This window comes from Pararge aegeria, chromosome Z, assembly GCF_905163445.1.
Source record: "Pararge aegeria chromosome Z, ilParAegt1.1, whole genome shotgun sequence".
In the NCBI taxonomy this organism is placed as follows: Eukaryota; Metazoa; Arthropoda; class Insecta; order Lepidoptera; family Nymphalidae; genus Pararge; species Pararge aegeria.
In genome coordinates, this window is record NC_053208.1 from 6,075,395 (window position 1) to 6,095,793 (window position 20,399).

The 20,399-nt window shown below is 34.5% G+C and overlaps 1 protein-coding gene across 2 annotated transcripts in view; it reads left to right on the forward strand.

The window, feature by feature from the left end:
* The window catches only part of LOC120635990, a 77,141-nt gene extending 58,893 nt beyond the window's left edge, over positions 1–18,248 (forward strand). The window contains exons 8-11 of one of the 2 annotated variants that reach the window (XR_005659323.1): positions 7,219–7,987; positions 9,584–9,624; positions 11,120–11,194; positions 16,681–16,735. Coding sequence is in view for 1 of the 2 variants with exons in the window: in XM_039907212.1 (XP_039763146.1) it covers positions 7,219–7,987; positions 9,584–9,624; positions 16,681–17,238 (1,368 nt within the window). In the remaining variant the exon portion in view is untranslated. Of the gene's footprint in view, positions 1–7,218; positions 7,988–9,583; positions 9,625–11,119; positions 11,195–16,680 lie in introns of both variants that reach the window. The other variant, XM_039907212.1, reaches the window with a different exon arrangement.
* Positions 18,249–20,399: the final 2,151 nt, after the last annotated feature.

The following is a 20,399-nucleotide window of genomic DNA, read 5'->3' on the forward strand; positions in this document are numbered from 1 at the left end:
CATGTTCATTCGTAGGCCCACCGTTTGAGAAACTCTGCTCAGGTCATTGAGCATTTGTTAAGGTCTCCCAGAGTATCTAACACTACGACTCCATCATCAACAATCGAAAATTGAGTGATATCCTTAAATCCAGAAGCTTACAGACGTATGCAAATTCAGGGGTAAAAAACTTCGTGGAGATAACATCTCCATATCGCACTCCGCACTCATAGTGTGGTCAAGTTAAAATACTTGGACGTACGGCTATGGCATCTCTGTAGATGCCTGCATTATGAAGTTGTTAATTACTTTTAATTTTCTCCATATATTTTCAATACAATAAAATTACATATTTTCTAGAAAGCTAATGTAATAAAATTGATTAAGTACGTGAAAGAACGCCTATTGAAATGACTAGTTTAAATAAATAATGTTTTCGATCCAGGAAAAATTCTATCCGATATTCAAGGTCATTTAATCATTCATTTTTAGTATGTGGTTTGAATGTTGGCTCTGCATAACATTATAAAAATCTCAGTTAGAATTCCATGGCTAATATATGTCAAAACTAATATTTTTGTTAAATCTCTGGGCGTTCTTTGTTGTTAAAATTTAGTTTTACCAAAAGCTTTGCTAAAATCCGGGATATATATATATAGAATTTTCCTATATATATTAATAAGCAACTATATAAATATTAGTTGCTTATTTTACTCTACATGTTGCCATGGAGTTTGTACGAGTTAATATATTTTGGATCAACCCAATCGGAAAAGACGCTCAGTTTGGTTTTCATGGTTAGAGGTGAGGATCTTTTGTGCTATTGTATTATCTCCCTTTGTATATCTAATGCTATTATCTGTTATGGCAGTATTGACACGTTGACGAAAATACCGAGATTACCATCTCGTCGCTATATATCATTATGGCACGAAAGAAATCCATTCAAAGTGAAGTCGCCATTCGAGTTACAGCTTTGTGCGTGAATTAACTTGATAGAAAGTTAGACTTAGGTACCTTTCCGTACCTTGTTTTGTTGTGTTATAGTTTAAAAACCATTTTTATTGACTAATTTTAAGATAAGAGCTTGTACGTACAAGTGTTACCTTCAGATTAGCCAATGATCTTTTTTTAAAGTTACATTAATTTTGGTGCGTTTTTAAAATCAGATCTAGGTAGTGAATTTATCCGTAAGTAATATAGGATATGCAAAAATATCTCCAAACAATACTATGAGAACACTAAAAAAACTCTTTAATTTGTTGAACTGAGGTATAATTACACAACTTTGCAGAATTTTCGTTTATCCCTAATATCTATAGTACCAATATATATCTTAAATATTGCTATAAAGCTGAGGGCTTTGTTTGTTTATTTGATTGGATACGCCGTGCTCTGGTTGGAATTGAATAAAGAAATACTTTTTGTTTTACGTAGTCTATTTATTCTAGGCTATATAACATCACGCAAAAGCGGCGCATATCTGAAAAATGTTGCGAAAGCGGGAAAAATTAATCCTTTTGAAAGCTTCCGCTGCGTGCACTGTTTAAACGGCTTTTTTTTATGGCAATAGAATTCGTTGTAAAGTTGTGCATTATTTGGAACGTGTTTTTACAAATATTTTATTAATCCTTACTCGAATAAATAAAGTGGTTAGGTGGTGTTAAGTCAGATAGATATATGTGAGTGAAAATTCAGTTTAGGGGAACCGAGTTCGATTCCCTCTATCTTTTAGGAGTTACGTGCGTTTTACGCAATTAAATATCGCTTGTTTGAACGGTGAAGAAAACATCTTGAAGACAGGCGTCTTCACGGGCCTGAAAGTTTTCCATAATATTCTTAAGAGCGTGTAAAGTCTGCAAATCCGCTTTTGGTTATTGTGGTGGGCCAGTGCCACTCATTCTGAGCGTTTCGAACAAATTCGTTGTTTTTCACAAATATTTAGCTTTGAACAACATTGATAATTTTATTTCAATGAATATCTTAGGAGTAATCATAGTTTTAAAATAACACGGCAACAAAATAATGAACAAGTCATAGAAAATAGAAACCTAAACAAACGCGGCACCAGGTAGGTTTTACTGACTGACTGTTCAACTTTTTTGAGTGATACGGAATTACGAAATACTGTTGAAGGGTCATAAGTATTCTTCATGAGGAATCTCCCTGTAAAAATATAAAGTCTAAGAGGCTTGTTAATTTTTCCATACATACTAATCCAAACCATTCTAAGTGTTTACTTATGACAACTCTATGGAAGGTAAATGACCAACACGTGCATAGTACCTACGCTACGCGACGCGTACCTAATAAAACGTCAGGAGTTACTTGATTTTACTTTTGCATGTGATATTAGGCCTGTATCTGATTTCTTTCACTAAAAACTATGGCGATGGCTTACTCAAAGACTATTAGCGTTTCGCTCTCACGGATAAGTCTGAGAGACAGTAAATAATGTAACTCTAAAGCCTCTGAAATATTTATAAATAATTTTGGTTTATAAAGTTTGTAAAGCATTAAATAATGTTTTTTTCCGTTTGCCGTTAGCCGTGAATAAGTAATATGATATTTGGCATTAGCAAGGCATTATCATATTTGGACTCTTGATCTCATACGAAAACCTATGCAATAGAATCACACAGTATGCAGAGCAGTCACACGCCTCCCAAGAAACGTCGACCTTTTTTTTTACATGGGAAATACTCTTGGATACTACCGCACCCGGGACGTTGCATTGGTTATTTCTGATACTTAAAGACTAAACCCCGCGGTGTTCGAACTCGTCGCTTGGTGGCTGGGTTCAGGGAACGTTTTCGCATCCGCGAACGTAACGTCGACGTCGTGAAGCACATTTTTGTAGGCACGCGTATAACCAGAGGGTTTCAAGAACTTGCACAGCGATTCTCCCATGTTACATCGCTTACGCTGCGTAAAACCAGTCTGTTGCTTTAGATTGGCACGGCTAATATTTGTGAAACAGGAATTTGGTGGATAAATCGTTTTGTCTAATTTAGTCAAAGGAGAATGCCGGGCGTAGTATGAGATTTGGTTTCACATAGTACTTATAAGGTGCCTTCATGGAATTTATCTCATTTTGAAGGGTTTAATAATTACCATACATTACCAAAAACATTAAAACTCTATTTCACCGGATTTCAGAGTTACAAGCAAATGAAGTTCGTCAATCAAGGTTATTTTTGACACATGCGATTATTGTACCTTGATTGATGGTACTGTTCACAATATGTATTTTTCGTTTTGTTTTGTTTTTGCGTACACAAGTGACGTACATCTTTTTTTGAGTAGATTTAAAAAAGATGACGGTAATAATAGAACCACTAATTCATCATTTATTTCAAGTAGGTTTACTCAATTAGCACTTTTGAAACGTGAATTTCGTTGTTTGGTGTGACTCCACCTCCGGTTTGGAAATCTCTTGTCTCTTCTTCACGGTAGAGTCTGTACTGTTGAGTTATTCGAGAATCTCACCAATTGCTCTTTTATAACAATAACAATTTAAAATTTCACATTCATTCTCCTATCGTGTGAGAGATGAAAGCGGGGCCGGATGCTGATGATCCAAGCAACCTTGTCATTAAAAAAAAAATCAATTTTATATAAGCAGAATTTAGAACATCTTATGCATTGATAGGTCAAAATTTATATTAGGAATTGTATTATAAACTAATATACCCAATAATATGGGGTGTATTCAAATAATGTCAAAAAATTTAAAAGTCACCGATATTATTTCTGTTCCTTTCGCAAAGGATAATATGTAACTATTTTATGACCATTTAGAGTAAGCCGGTTGTAACTTTTCGTTTATAAAGTTACTCTTTGTCTTAAAAATTGTGAAATTACTTTAAGTTTATTTCTATTATTTAAATTATTCACGTTATTTTTTAGTTTGAATATATAAAATTAGTGTAGAGTTAATGTTTAATGTTCGGTGACACACTCCTCCGTGATGGTTTGATCGATTCTTATTTTTTTTATGCATATTTGGTAGGTCTGAGAATCGGAAGTTATTTTTTCAACCCATAAATGATAATGGTTATCCACTGCTTAATATTTTTTCAACAATTTTAATTTTTTATTTTTATTTTAAAAATTACGTGTCCAACATAGAATCACTTTATATTCCAGAACTTTAGTCTTTTAGTCATAACTTTTAGAAACATTATGTATTCACAAAGTATTATTGATAATATACCGTGTCAAACAAAGAATAACTTTTGATTATACTTGAGATCAAATGGGGTCACCTATTCTTATGGCAACTGAAACAAGATGAAGGTCCTTGATAATATTCAGACAGTAATACAAGCGTTCACATACACCTACACGTGTAAACAACTTAAAATAATATTAGATTCACAGTGATTATTTGAAATTAGAATAATTTCATAAATCAACGTCTAGTTACACTTTTTATGATTACGTTCAAATTTTATAAAACCTATTATCTAAATGTCTCTCATTTCAAAATGTTCTGGAAATAACAAAGTCTCATTTATTTTTTCACTTTTTATTGGCTAGATTTGCAAATACACTATATATATAACTGCTTATAACCTGTTAAAAAATATTTCTCTTCCCGAACCTGGAGCGTAAATGGTTGAGGAGATCTCTCCGCACTTCACTATAAGCAGCTTTATTGTGAATCATATACTATAATTAGATCGCAACCCGTGTGATACTTATTATTGTGTATTCTTATGGCCATCCATGGAATTAATCATCAGTTTCACTTACAATTGTGACTTTCAAATTCAAATGCAAAATTTCTTTATTCATGTAGGCCTATCACAGGCACTTATGAAGCGTTCATACATATATGTTTACATAATTGTAAGGGGGTGGTGATAACTTCGGTCGCCAACTTAAACCTAAAGCTACGAGGGTAGGCTAAGAGCCCATAACAAACTTAGCCGGGTAATTTTTTTTTTGCGTTCACCATCGCACAGTAAGTTTATATTAAGCTATGAAGCTACAGCAATTCACACCGAAGCGTTTTTATCGTTCAAGTAATTGTTAAAAGTTTCGAAAGCAAATACTCAAGTTACTTTAAAAAATACTCAAATCGTATCGTGTCCTCATAATATTTGAAGAGATCTCTCGATCTCTGCGGGATCTTTTCAACTGATCTTGAATCTTGATTGAAGAAGTTTCATGGGAAGTTTACCACAAAAAAACAAAAAAAAAAAATGTTTTATAGATGATAGAGTTCTGATATAAAGTCAAAGTCAAAGTCAAATATTTCTTTATTCAAATAGGCACATAGATGGCACTTTTGATGCGTTATTATATACAAAATGTGTACATAGCAGTGAGTAGTGATGGCGATAACTACAATCGTAAACTTAAAACTAAAGCTACGAGGGTTCCAATCGCGCCCTGGTCTAAGAAGAAGCCCACAACAAACTTAGCCGGGTGTTCTTTTTGTTATCACCATCTCACATTGTCATTAGAAAATATTTAAGAAGCAACCTGGTTAGAGCAATTGTTTACACCAAAGCTTTTTTATCGTTTACGTAATCCTTTATACTATAATAGGACTTTTCTATAAGCTTTCGCTTAATACAAACTTTGAATTTCTTTAGTGACATCCCCAAGATATCAACCGGTAATTTATTGTAAAATTGTATACTTGTATACAATTATACAGTAAATTACTTGTATACTTGTATAACGAACATAAACAAAAAAAAAATCAACCGTAGATAGCCTCCTCCTTTGTTAAGTCGGTTAAAAGCAGAGGCCTTGTTCAACAGTAAGAAAAATCTTCGTTTATAAATATAATTCAATACAAGTCAACCATGGGTATGACATGGACTTTCGCTTCTGCGCGACTAGCATAGGTTGGAGACAAAAATTATATCTCCTGACAATGTATAAAATTGACTTATCCATCTGCCAAAGCACGGTAACATCTGCGAAAGCACGGTAATAGGTAAAAGGAGAAGTTTAACCCCGTTAATTTTTAAACCTATACTATTTACTCCTGTGCCCTAATGCTCGGTGAGTTACTAAATATATTGCAGAATATATAATTTAGTCCTGCCCATGACGAGATATATGCCTCATAAGTGTGCTACTGTGTGCTATTAATACCTGACAAAGGAGATTTAAAAAAATCAATCAATCCTATCTAAGATCGCGTCGCACGCTGACAATACTTCTTCACAAGGCCAAGCTTTACAACTTCCGTTTACCACAATGCCGTCGAATTGTTGAAAACGCTTCAAAATAACATACGGCAGTGAAATTCACAGGCGATATTTTAAAAATCAATTGTCTCGTTATATTTTGCAGAGAATTATTTATTTAGTCTCTTATTAGTTTAAGCTATAGTTGTGTGTAATCGATGATACCCTAGGGGTAAGGATTTCGGCCACCCTTTCAGGGGGAACGAGTTCGGTCCCCGGTACACACCTCCTTTTCCACCACCTAACTTTTTCATAGTTATTTGCGTTTAAGGAAATAAAAATATCACTTGCTTTAACGGTGACGGGTCGTGAGGAAACCTGCATGCCTGGGAGCTCCACATAACGTGCTAAAAGGCGTGTGAAGTCTACCAATCCAGCACAGGACCAGTGTGGAGGTAGACTACCGATTTTTTTTCTTTTTTATACTACGACAATACACACATCGCTATCTAGCCCGTAAGCGTAAAAGTAAGTAAGTAAGCGTAGCTTGTGTTATGAGTACTAAGATGGCTGATGAATGTTTTAATAAATAGGATACATAAATACCAAACATATACATATAAACACCCAGACACTGAAAGACATTCATGTTCATCACACAAACATTTTCCAGTTGTGGGAATCGAACCCACGGCCTTGGACTCAGAAAGCAGGGTCGCTGCCCACTGCGCCAATCGGCCAAAATCATCTAATTTTGAGGATTATTCCTTTAGAGGCGACCCGTGCCGCCTTGTAGTAGGCCGAAAATGAGTTAATGATGATTTATTTGCGTGTTATAATTACTTTATGTATTATATTATGTTATGTAATGTATGTAGTTATGTGAATGTATGTATAATTATGTATTCCGCTTATTTTCATAATCCTAAGGTTGGCTGGCAGAGAACTCTACTAAGCGATAAGGCTGCCTTTTGTACTCCACTTCTTTATATGTGGTGTACAAATAGAGGGAATATTCTCTAAATAATACTTACATTATAAAAAAATTCAAAAGGTTGTATGACATCGTTTTCCTTTATTGTTGCAGGGAAATGATAATCAGCATTTGCCCGTGGAGGACCCTCGTCAACTCGAGCAAGTGATTTATCACCTAGTAACTGATCTACCTTCACCGCAGCTTGACGAAAATAATCTGAAGAATCGTGATGATACGAGGACAGAGTTAGCTATTATACCACCGGAAAAAGACCAGATAAAAAAAGCCATACAAAAAAGCTATACCGTCATTAAACATCTTCGAAATTTAACCGATAATATGTCTTCTGACGCAGAGCCCCCCAATTCAGAACATAAATCACGCTTCGAAAATCAACAATATGGGCCGAATCAACAAAATAGCTTTATATTGCCTCAAAATGATTCAGTCATTCGTCAAAACCGGTCAACAGTTATTCAACAATCGTTGCCGATTATAGAAATTGACGACGACTGGGACATCGCCGGACCATCAACGTCCCAGGCTAATACAGTAATTCAAGGACCAAATGTAAACCAACCTTCATGGAACTATGACAATGTCTGTACCAGCACATCACAGGAGTACACAGTAACTACCACAACAGGGGAATTACCAATATTGACCATCAATCCAGAGGATGAGATTTTTGAACCTGAGGGCAATGCTTCCGTCCCATCTCATCCGAATACCAACATTCAATTCGGCTCGTGCAGTTCAACTACCCAGCAATGCCAATACCAGCCAAATTGTACACCGGCGCCGGTAACCGAACCGACTGAAGACAATTTCTTTAATTTCGACTTAATGCCAACGTTTGATCATATTGTAAAATCCACAAGTAAGCATTCTCTTAAGTATTTAATTTTAATTAACACATAGGATAAAAATAAGAGTTTTATGCAACCTACCAATTTTCATTCCTTAGCGGATGCCTAGAACCTCATACAGTTGTTTAAACTCCATTTAAACCCCTTCAGGCTAAATTTCTGAAATTATAAGTAGCCTATGTTACTGTTTTAAGAACCGTACGTCCTTACATCATCATAGAGAACACAAACAGAAAGTTCAATTTTATTTGTTTGACTAAATCTATCCCAAGTCTTTTTAAAAGTTTGTATTTATTGCCACATTTCACGGTATCATGTCATCTGTGTAAGTGGTGCCTTCAAGTTATTACAACGGATATCCAGATATTTTTTAAGGTATCCAGCCCGTCATCTTTATGGCTAACAAAACGAATTCCTCTATGTTTATCTTTTGTTAATAGACTGAGGCGTTGCCTTGATAGCCGTTAGTGAAAACGGACATAAAAGTTTAAACTTGCCTGAAGTAATTTCAATACTTATAAACAGTGGCCAAAGATGAGGTTTTGTTACGAATTGACAATCGATGTTTATCACAATAATGAATACGGTCGTAATAAATTTGCCTCAAACCTCTTTTTTGTTACATTCTACTTATTAGGCCTTCCATATTATAAATAATTTACAAGCAGAGGCGTCGACAGCTCCAGCGCGTTTAAATTTTCTATATTTAAATAAATTTAGCATCAGCAACTTTTTGCTTATTGCCTTACAATTTTGTTGATCTCATTAAATGACTCTAGGTTTACTACGTTTTCATGGATATGTAGCACACCTAGTTTTTATTTCCACCTTAATGACTGCTTTCTTGAGGTCCACAGTTGGGCAAATTTTTAGTACTTTATTTACTTTGTCCTTTTTTATTTTGAATATGCCATCCGGTCTTATTTGGCCTACTTACGGCACGTAACTTAGACTTAACTACTTGCACACTGTAAATTACCATTATCTGATTTCTATCGACACCTCTGTACAGTTTCCGCTTGCTTGGCGGCGTTTGGCATCCGTCTACGGATACACAAATAATCCAGTTACCCCCTATTTTGTAGAGCTATGATAACCTGTTTACTACTGACAGATTGTTTTTGAGAAATATATTTGGCCTATACACTAATTTAATAATATAATTCAATTGTATTATATTTGTATCGTATTCATTAATTAAAATTTATTTTCCTTTAATAAACTAAAGTACCCTATGTACCAAAGTAAAACTAAATTAACTTTAAAACGTCTTCGAAATCACCGCAGCGAGGCATAATGCCTTAGATAGTAGCTAAACTAATTCTTTGGCCAAGGCCATTTTTAACCATTCTTAAAAAAAAGTTCGAGTCAACGGCCTCCACGGTCCCAAAGTCTCTACTTCAAAAGGCTCAAAAATTAACCAAAAAAATCAAGGTTTTCATATTATTCATAATATTCATGAATATAATATCTACGTATGTCAGAATTATTGGATAGATAGAATCTTTGAAGTTGGTAACTTTGTGTTTGATTTTTGCAATCATGCGATAAGCATGCCTGACTGCCTGCCTTTTGTATTGTTATTACATGTGTTTTGTTTGTTTCAGCCATCAACTTTGACCAAATCCCGGATATTGACCTACTGGAGGTTAGTGCCTACACAGTAATAGTTGCGTTCAATCTTATTTTGATATTATTCGTTACTCGTAAAATACCTTTTGGCTATCTACCAAAGTTACACAACAGGTAAACAGCGTAAACAGGGGCAACGATGTCAACTTCATAGATTCAATTTCAACATTCAGTGTGACGTAACAATCCCGTAACGACGTAAAAGACGGAACACTGAACCCTTGTAGGACCACTTTGTTGTGCGTCCGCCCATCAGTCCGTTTGCCACCGGTTTTTTCCTTAAAAACGGCATAAGTTACCAAATTGAAACATACCTACACTGAATAAAAAAAAAAAATACATACTAAGTTTTATTTAAACGGAACTACATATAGCGAAATAAAAGTTCTACTCACTGACTGAATATACTTAAAAATAAAGGATAATTTCCAGTGTAAGCAGTCCGCGCTGTCGCCGCATCATAATCCGATTGAAGGAATAAAAACGTTGTTGAGTAGATAATATTGTAGTATTCACAGCTTTAATTAAAGTACGCGGTGACCATACGTTACTTTAAGTTGTTTATCTGCAGCACATTAGCGACGACAGGATTATTGAGGTGTATCGGGACAATAAGATACAATGCAGCAAAGTAAGGGAAGAGAGATTTCGCATTCTGTTTTTTTTTTAAAGTAAGGTTTATACCATCTTCTATTTCCAGGCTAAGATAGAAACCTGGTTTTCTTTTTCTTAACTTCACGAACTGAGCATTATCAATGAAGTTCATAAATACTTGATTTGGAAAAGTCGAGGGGGTATAAAATAATCCCCCCGCCTACCTGTCGGCGCCAAAGCTGCAGCTTACCCTTCTCTAAGGGGTGTCGCGGTTAGATTCATTAATGATGTTCCCGTAACCGCAAGTTGCGTGTACAATTTTCGCGCGATCGTTTTAAAAAATAAGATTTTCGACACTCACTTTTTTTATCTTCAAAAATCTAACCTCGAAATCTATATCTTTGATGTTATATCTTCACCAACAATACTGAACCGGATACTGGCATAAACATCGTCTTGTTATCCACATTAGCTACTAGCATTCTTGCTAAGAAGACAGCCATAACGACCGCGGCCGCTACCGCCTCTGTTTGGGAAACGCTTTATATTAGCTAGGGAGTAGTAATTTTAATTTAGTAGTAGTAAATCTTTTTGTTAAAGAGCTCGTCTGGGGAAGTGCTTAATTCTTCCGCAAAGCAGTAATATTGTAATGATGTGTTCCGGTCTGAAGGGCGTGGTTGCCGGTGTTAATACATGCACCTACGCTTTGGGTTGATGGATACTGGGCACCACATTGCAGGACGTGTACATCTTATGTCCTACGAAGTGTTGCGCTATTTATAATCTATGGTATTCTAGTGAAATAAAAGGCAAACGATGCACCAATGTAGATGGCGCTCATTGAACGAAACAACAATGAAATCATATATACCTAAATGTTTCACCTTAGCTAATACGTTCAACTACTTTTGATACAGATATAACAGGTGATTATGTGGATGGATACATCTATCGTGTCGCTTGATTAAGGAAGTTTGGCTGAAATAATGTAGGTAAGAAACGTCGCGGGCGCGCTTTGCGATTTTTTTTTTTAATAGGTCCTTCTTAAAAGATGCCAAAACGTAGACTGTAGAATATTTTCTGCTAGCGATTAAATTAAGACAGCTTTTTCAGCCTGGCCGATTTTTCGATTGCCAAATAACTTTTTTTAGATCAGCTACTCATACAAGCATGCCCGATGGAAAGTTCTAATGATGAGGTCAAACTTGAAAATGCCTGATTCAATCTCGCCCCGATGTGGCAGGAAACACAGATGCCGGAAGGGTGTACCACACCTCACGGTTCATGTCAGATACGTGGCTAAACACTTTGTACTTACGAGTTGATCGGAAGCCCACCACACGGTGCCACCGCCAATGAAACTTTTAACGAATCGCAGATTCAATGCAACATTGTGACGATTTATGTACAGGGAAATCTATGAAAAATTAACATATGTTTTTTTCCACTTAAGTTTATTTGGTAATTGAAAAATTTATCTACAATTTGGAACGCGATTTTTAATTTTTTTTCATTTAGAGCTAGTGCCTAGCTGCCAACCAGTTTTAATCGCATTTGTTCCAAATCCTATAAAATTCTAGAGAGAAGTTTATTTTCCTGTTTTTAATATATTCTATTTCTAAAGAAACAGTATACATTTAATGTAGGGAATGCATATTATGTATCCATTTTGGCTATCTCTGCTTCAAGAGTTGTCCAAATTTTTATGTTATTAATTAGGATGAGTTTAATATTATTCAATAGAGATCCAGGAAGGTCTCTTCTCTCTCTTTCTATCTTTAAACTTAAGAAGAAAAAAAAAATGCACAATGTTATTTGCCCAGGTTATTTGCCTAGGTGAATAGTCAATGTCAGGTGATTTTCAGATTAAATAATTATGTTCCTTATTTAAGAAAAGGAATAGGATTTAGTGCTGCCACCCGTAAAAAAAAAACTGTATATTTTTTATGTATATATTTTCTTATATTAATATTGGCTCTACATTTTATTCTCTATCACTTGATAGCAGTTTAGTTCTGTTTAATGCCACTCAGGATAAAACATCACCCTCCGTACTGAGCCGCGACATGGCCTTTTGTCAAGATAGGTTTTACTTTTAAGTTTTTTTTAAATCTCGCGGGAACATAATCCTGTCTTTTCCATCTCCAGGATGCAAGCTGCACATGTGCCAGATTTTCCCAAGACCTGTATCATGGCTAAGCCGAACTTTTATACTCACTAGTGCTTTTAGTAATATTTTCGCATCGTCTCCAAGATATCGTTAATGCTTACTGCCTTTAAAAAAGCGCTACCAAACATTAAAAAAAGAACATTAATTATCCTCCATACGCACTACGTTCAAGCACCAGTACGTAATGGTTTATATATTTCCTTTTTTGCGTCTACATTTCTTGGACTGTCAAATAAAGAAATACGCATGCTTTCTCCAGATCAGTTAAATAGTTAAATCATGAGGCACCCATTTTTCATATATTTTTTTGGTCAATATTTTAGATAGGGTAACGTGCTGCTAATTCCGGGGTAGTTTGACTCAGACAGCTTCCACCATCTCCTTCAATTCAGCGTTATTCACCTGTCTTCTACGTGGCTCCTTCTACAAGTTGAAGTTTCCATTTTAAAAATCCCACTGTGGGCTCGTTAGTCTCGTCTCCAAACACTGCGTTCGAAACTCAGATTTTCGAAATTTTCATCTTTTACGTCTAAGCCGAGTAAAATACGGAAAGTCGAAAATCGACTTTCCAAATAACAATAATAAGTTTATTTCAATTAACAGTTACCCAGTAAATTAAAAAGAGTACAAAATAAGGCGAACATAAGGTAATGTGTATCATGAAACCCAAATTCGATAATACTGCTATAGTGCAAGACTGAGCGCTAGGTATGTAGCGAGTTCAGGGCGCTAACTACCATCCCTTAAAACAGTATTATTTTAAAATGATAGATTCATATGATATATCTACCTCCGCTGGACGATGATGCATTGCGATTTCGTTGTTATTATGCGATATTTATTTATTTGCACGGAAATATATTATTACATTACAGTTTAGCAATTAGTCTTCTCAGGTTGAATTTTTAACACACAATGACGGCCGATTGGCGCATTGGGCAGAGACCCTGCTGTCTAAGCCAAGGCCGTGGGTTCGATTCCCACAACTGGACAATGTTTGTGTGATGAACATGAATGTTTTTCAGTGTCTGGGTGTTTATCTATATACAGTCAAAATCTGTTATAACGACATCGAACGGACTACTCATATTTAGTCGTAAAAACCAATAGTTGTAACAACCGGTGACAGGTATTAATAGGAAAGATAATACATGTATGTAATACGCGGTTTTTCTTCGATATTGATTTGTTTTCTTTTTTGCGACATGTTACAATTTTCACAGTTAACTCAACAATATGTTTTGGTGCGTCTTTTGTAAAGATAAGTAACAAACTGACTTAAGAGGTATGACGAAGCGGGCCATGAGGCTAGGGCATGCATGTGCTTTGTTTCTAAGAATTATAAAAGACCCTAAACTTTGTTTACTTTTACGATAATAGCCATTGACCATTATACTGTGCCAGATGTGGATACTGTTACCCATTCAAATTGTTACAATTAATTGTTGTGTTCTAAACGATGTCGCAATAAATTGTTTTGACTGTATTATAAGTATTTACGTATATTATTCATATAATTATTCATCAGTCATCTTAGTACTCATAACACAAGCTACGCTTACTTTTGGGCTAGATGGCAATGTGTATATTGTCGTAGTATATTTATTTACTTATTTAATTAATTAAAAATACACATCCAAAAATAACAATTTAAAATGCACGAATTACTTTTATTGTAAAATTTATTTGATTTGTTTTGTGAGATATATCACAAACTATAGCGAATTCTCTACACCCATTTACTTATTTTTACTACGTGATGCCTGCAATTTTAGCCGTGTTCATTTTTTTTTCGAGCTATAAATAAAGGTGATTACTATTACTACTTAACAGCTAAATCAATATAAAGAGACACAAGATTGATAAATTTATGCTGCGAGGATGCAACTTCGTCTGCATCGATCGTTTTAATATCTTAAAAAAAACTAGAAACTAATTGCAGCGCTACCTACCAGGTCCAGTTTTATTTCCAAACTACTCGCGGCCCGTCGTCGTCAAACGTGTTGTTCTATACCCATCGCAACTTCTACGCGATAGGTTTCACTTGAATAATTTAAAAATGAATTTGCAGGTATAAATTCAAACTTAGTATTTATATTATTTTATTTCTTTCGCATTTTCAATATAAGTAGGATGGTACGCATGCATTCGATTGCTGTCCAATATGCCTAGCGAATTGCTGTTATCTGTGAAGAGTTATGTCTTTTATCACCGACAATATTTATCAGATCTCCATTAAAATTAGACAATACATGCTTGTTAGTATAAATTTAAAAATAAAAAAAGATATATTAAAATCGGTTCAAATTTAACGGAGCTATGAAGTAAAATTGATGAAAATTTTCATCCCGTTTCCCGTAGTAACCTTATTGTTTATCGGTATAAAAAGTATCCTATATGTTGACCTGGATTACCAGCTACCACTATGAGAAATTTTATTTAAATCCGTTCAGTAGTTTGCACGTGATGCCCGGACAGACAGACAGACCGACAAAAATTAAATAAAAATCTGTTTTGTAAAAAATATTAAATGTACAGAAATCTTCCAGTTACAGTTTTATTATAAGTATAGATATAAAATTTTTCTATAAATATTCCATTTTTATATTACGCTAAATCAAAAGGGGGACAAAAAATAAAGAAAATTGGGCAAAAGAGAGGAAGAAACAGAAAAAAAAAGATTATTTAGTAGATGATTATTTTTGGACGATAATATTATGTGAAAATTAACAAACAATCCTGACGAACTGCACTAATAATAAGTAGGGTATAAAAGGGAAAAAAAAACCAGGCGGAAAAAAGGCAGAAAAAAATAAAAAAAAACTAAACATATTCAGTTGGGTTAGTTAATTAGTGACGATGGTTATTTTATTAAATCCGTGTCTTGGTCCTCATCTCTGTACTCTCCGCTTAGTCGGTCATGCTACAAATAACTAAAATTTATAATATTTGTAAAGATTAAGCCCGAGTTTACTGAAAGGCTTTTTGTGTCAAAATTTAATCTTAAACACCCTTCCAGCGTTTGTGATATGTGATAAATTCACCATTATTACAGAAACGCATACATTAGTGGTGGGTTCAACACAACCACCTCTGTTATGGCATTGAAGTTATTTGATTAAACTAAAGTACATTTTAAATTTTTTCTACAATTTACTTATCTGTATTTGCTTATTATCTGTTATTGCTTTAAAAATCGCCGCTGATGCTTACGAATTTGTCCCGAAATAAAGGCAGATTTACCAATTAATATCAACACTGCTTACTCGATCTAAATGATAGCACACTTGACAAGATTTTGTAATTTGTAATCGGAGTAATGCTTACCTACCTCTGGTATGTGGTAAGTAGGTATACTTACCACACAACAGGGGTAGGTAATCAGTACACGGTTAAAAAGATACGTAGTATGACAGATAAAGAAACTGCCAGGCTTGTGTATTTTAGTGATTTCCACAGCATTATGTCCTACGGCATATTATTATGGAGTAATGCTGCTGATATTGATTCTATTTTTGTACTGCAGGGCTGTTCGTGCAATATATAAAAGGGGTCTGAGAAAGTCTTTAAGAGATAAATTTAAAGAGGCTAAAATTATGACGGTGCATAATCAATACATATGTATAATTGATGTACATGTACAAAATTTCAAAAGAAAGTGGACTGTAACATTAATAATATTACAAGTAAAAATAAACTTGCAGTGCAGTTTACTAGGCTGCATAAAATTAGTAATTGATGAAATCCTTGAGATGTCTCTCAATAAGTTCAAAGTTTATATAAAACGTAAGCTTATAGAACAATCCTATTATACTATTAAGGATTTCATGTATGATAAAAAAGCTTGGGTATGAATTGCTCTAACTTCATAGCTCAACATTAACTCTACTTTGAGATGGTGATAACTGAAAAAAAACCTGGCTAATTTTGTTGGGGCCTCTGCTTAGACCGGGGCGCGTTTGAAACCCTCCTAGCTTTAGTTTTAAGTTAACGAATGCAGTTCTCACCATCACTAACATTAGTGTACATGTTAAATGTATGAACACTTCATAAGTGCCATTTAAACGCTCTACACGAATAAAACATTTTTGAATTTAGTTGTTTTTCAATTTATCCACTGGCTCGCTGCTTAGACCAGTTCCGGTTATAATCACTTTTCTTCTTACACTTATCTATGCTATGAAATCGGCTCATATCCATTAAAGCCCGCCAAAACTCCCTTGTATTTGAGACGACCCCGTGGCCAGTAATGGAAAGTTGATAGCTAAGCAAAACTATGATGTTTACAATATAATATTTTCATTTCAGAACTTTCCAGAAGGTAACGAAATTCAAGAAGAGTACGAAGCTGAGGTTGAACCCTTAGACCAACTTGGGGTCGAGCAACTAATTGAGACTAGGCCCGTGGGCCTAATGGGGGCTGGGCCTCCGGTCCTACTTGAAGCTGGGCCTCAAGTAGGGGCTGGACCCCTGACTCTACATAATGCTGGGCCCCAGGCTCTACATGATGCTGGGCCTCTAACAGATTTTTTACCTAGAACTCAAGGCATAGTTGATGCAGGACGCCAAGCTCAACTGGAGGCTGTCGCTCAACTGGAGGCTGGGGCTCAACTGGATGCTGGGGCTCAAGATGAGACCCTGGCAGAACTTCAAGCTCAACTTGAACGCATTGATCGCCAACCCCAACCTGAGGCCATACCGCAAAACCAAGCAGAGGATGGACTCCAAGACGAAGCAGCCGCTGTAATGGAACCGACGGCTGAAGAGATCGAAATGAGTGAAATACAAAGACTCCAAGTTGCCGCCATTATAGAAGAATTGAGTGATCCATTCAGGTTTTCAGAGGCGGACGAAGAGCCCATCTAGAAATACGTTCCTCTTCGAAGGAAGAGGAATTCACGCGGCCAACTAGTTGGACAGTAATTGTGATTCTGTCTTCTAAAGTGCCAATATTGACACTGGTGCCGATTTCTGATGTACATAAAAAACTAAACGGCAGGTCAAAAAGTAGTGTAGACCATTCCAAAATGATGCCCGTGCTAAAGGACAGCCTATTTATTTAGACCTGTCCAATTAGTTTAGGATTTTGTTTCCAACAGAATTGGCACTAGTGTCTTTAATAAAAAATAAATGGCGCCGATTATGACAAAATTAACTAAGAACTTTTTCTGACATGTTATGAAAACAACTCTAAAAAAAAGTAGCAGGTTTTTTTGTGTAATTTTTAAACCTATGAGGTCGCGGCTGGGAACAACTGTCTTCTATGAGAAGAGAGCTTTAGACCAGCATTAGGATTAAAGGCTTATGAGTATTTAGTATAAGTAATTTAAGCATTCTTGAAATTGCAGTGGTAAAGGATGTTTTTGATTACGAGCCATCGGTGAGTACAATTTTTTAACAATTACTTCGGGAAATATTTTACACTGAGTACACTATTTTGTGTGTTATCTCTTATTACTAATATATTCATTACTTTTCTTGGGAATATTTGAAATCTCCCGGAAGTCTACATTCACCGGTTTATTTGAACGACATTCTACGACGCCCATATATCCGAAATTATATTTTTATGTATTTAAAAAGATCATCCTTTGAAAATTTTCCATCAAAGAAACATCCTTTAAAATTTTTTTTTTATATCACGTGAACACTGACGTAAAAAGAAATGGACGTCGAGCTTCCTACAAAGTTTACGAAAAAAGTGTCCCGAGTTAGCCTATACACACATAGAAATTTAAATAATTTAATACATTTCAATTTTAATCATATATATAATATCTTGAATTTTTATGAACACTTCACCAAATAAATTTTACATAAATCTATTATGAGTTGGCTTTTGAAACTTCTTAAGCTTCTTCTAAAGCTTAAAACAAACCATGATATTCAAATATCCCCCATATTTGAATATCATGGTTTGTTTTAAGCTTTATAAATAAAAGAGTATGTTTGTAATGTAAAAATAACAGCTTTTACTAAGTGATTATGAAAGTAAACAGTACTTCTGAAAAAAAGTCATTTTTAAAACTTGTCTGTCCATCTGCTGGTTCCAGTACTCTCCAAACAGCTGGACTGATTTTTTCAGGATTTTCACTGGCAAGAACAGATATGCTATTTATTGTTTATTTTTATTAGTTTCGTGATCGGTTCTCAGATTTAATGCCATTTCAAATAAAAAGCTTTGTAAAATAATAGTTTAAAAAGATAAAACAACAGTTTACTTCCTGGAAAAAAATACGCCGTCATATTTTCATATATAAGTTAAGAAATTTTTGCATGTTATTACCAAGCAGTATGCCATTTTGTTCGTATAATCTTTATTTATTTCATTTATACACTTTTTTTGTCCACCACAAAAAGAAAAAAAAATAGACACAACAAGAGAGCACTTAAAAAGTAGGATACAAAAGGCGGCCTTATCGCTTAGTAGCGATCTCTTCCAGGCAACCTCAGAATTAGGAAAACCAAGAGAAACCGATTGGCGGAGAGTATTATTATCACATTAGTCGAACAAATGAAGCCTGGCGCGAAAATCATACCGTTTTTACGTTTTCGTTCCTTTTAGTCCATTTCTTATAACGTCAGTGCACGTAAACAAATATTTCTAGAGTTTTATTACACATATAACTAGATGTTCATGTTAAAAAAAATGTCCTTATTTATTGTTTCAGAATGTGAAACAGGTATACAAATTAGTTTAATATCGAGAAAAAATAAATTAATATTTGGTGCTAAATCTTATTAAATAATTTACAGTAAAGTATCGAGAGTGTTATATTTAGTTGAAACAATTTAACTACAATTTGTTTCCGGGAATTATTGTCAATAGTTAACAGAGGTTTAAACTAAAAAAAAAAAAACTCTATTTCCGAATTAAAATGTCTGATAGCAAATTGTTTCATTATAATATTTTTTTAAATAAAAAGTTTTCAATTAACATAATATAAAACCTACAATTTAATAACATAGACATGCACATTTAACTATGTAAATTTAAATACCTATTTACATAATATTTGTAGTAAATGTGTAATGTATACGAATAAAACACGTAGATTAATAACTGTTATTGAATTGGTATGTGACGTAATTTTCGAAAGTGGACTGCTTATATAAAATTTGAAATGGGAAGAAACGTATATGTTAGTAATATATTCAATATTATTGTTAGATTATATATTAAGATTTTGATTGAACCTACGTGAGCTTAGAGTAGGTACAAATAATCCTGATAATGAATAATATTTTTTAACGTGTTTTAAACTATATACCTATAAGCTACATACATTGTTTACCAAGCCGCAGAATACAGCGGTCATTTAATAGTGTTGTTTCCATTCTTGTAGTTTCACCTTCGTACTTGAGCGTTGCGTGGTGTGTCACTGGCTTTATTGCGGATTTGTTATTTTTTTTGTCCCCAAAGAAGATCTTCTTCGGAGATCCTCCTTACAACCGCGCCATCTTGTGAACTATTACTTAACAATACTATTAATTAACATATCTGTGTGCTGCAAGAAACCGCATACAAATAAGCCCAGTGATTTTTAGAAATGAGGTATATTTTCTTTTTTCTTAACCATCAATCGGCAGTTTTGTGCACAAGAGCACACAAAACAGTTTCAGTCCACTTACAAAAACTTTAGGAGAAGTGAAAAACGTTATACTCGTTTCTTCCTTAATCTTATTTCCATTCAATTCCTAGGTTTTCTGAAGCGTTAACGATTAAGGGCCATTTTTATACAACTAACTTAGTAGTAATTTTTTATATATATTGACTGTTTGGATAAGTACAATTTTCTTATTTGATTGTTAACAAAAAACTGACATTGTAACATAATAGTCAAAATTGTTAGAACTTTAGTGAACTTACGGGAAGACTGAATACTTTTTTAATCTCAAAAAATATGAATCTTATTTTATCTAGACGCCTCTCAATATTTATTATATCAACATAATATGGCTTCTTTGGTAGCTGGATACGATCCTTAAAAACCTTGGTGCGCGGAAGAAACTTTTTTTTGGTATGC